The sequence below is a fragment of the Cystoisospora suis genome (assembly GCF_002600585.1).
Source record: "Cystoisospora suis strain Wien I chromosome Unknown contig_8872, whole genome shotgun sequence".
Taxonomy (NCBI): domain Eukaryota; phylum Apicomplexa; class Conoidasida; order Eucoccidiorida; family Sarcocystidae; genus Cystoisospora; species Cystoisospora suis.
This window is the reverse complement of record NW_027161650.1, coordinates 601-1,129: the sequence shown is the minus strand read 5'-3', so window position 1 is coordinate 1,129 and position 529 is coordinate 601. Positions and strand designations below refer to the sequence as shown.

The following is a 529-nucleotide window of genomic DNA, read 5'->3' as shown; positions in this document are numbered from 1 at the left end:
CTTTCTTCTTCGCCTCTTCTCCCCGGTTTTCCTAACTCTACAAATTCCACCCTTGCTCCCCTTGGCCTACAGCAAGCACAACAGCAAGGAGATCTTCAGTCTGCAAACATGATGCTAGGCTCATCGGATTTATCATCGATCTTCCCTGCTTCTTCTTCTTCTTCATCTTCTTCTTCTTCTCCTCCCCCCTCTGCTTCTCCTCCTGCTCCTCCTCCGTCTCAATCTCTATCTCCAGTCAATCCGGCCTCTTCGATCTTTCCTCTGACGCATCAGAGAATCACACTCACACCTGAGGAGGTCTCGGCTTATATGCAGTTCTGGGAGAAAGCAGGGGGAGGCCTAGGAGGGGGGGGAGATGGAGGAGCGGTTCTGGATGGATCTTCCGCGGCCTCTTTCTTGGAGACGTCAGGCTTAGATCGGAATGTTCTGCATGAAATATGGAGTTTATCGGATGTCAACAATACAGGCTTTCTCGATGTGGAAGGCTTTGCATGCGCCTGTCGTCTTGTAGCTCATGCTCAGCATGGTC

At 51.2% G+C, this 529-nt stretch overlaps 1 protein-coding gene across 1 annotated transcript in view; it reads left to right on the top strand.

The window, feature by feature from the left end:
* Position 1: 1 nt before the first annotated feature.
* CSUI_010917 (ef hand domain-containing) overlaps positions 2-529 on the top strand; it is a gene marked incomplete at its 3' end in the record, with an annotated part of 1,126 nt that continues 598 nt past the window's right edge. Inside the window, exon 1 of the mRNA XM_068071018.1 lies at positions 2-442. Coding sequence (XP_067917005.1) covers positions 109-442 — 334 coding nt within the window. The remainder of the gene's footprint in view (positions 443-529) is intronic.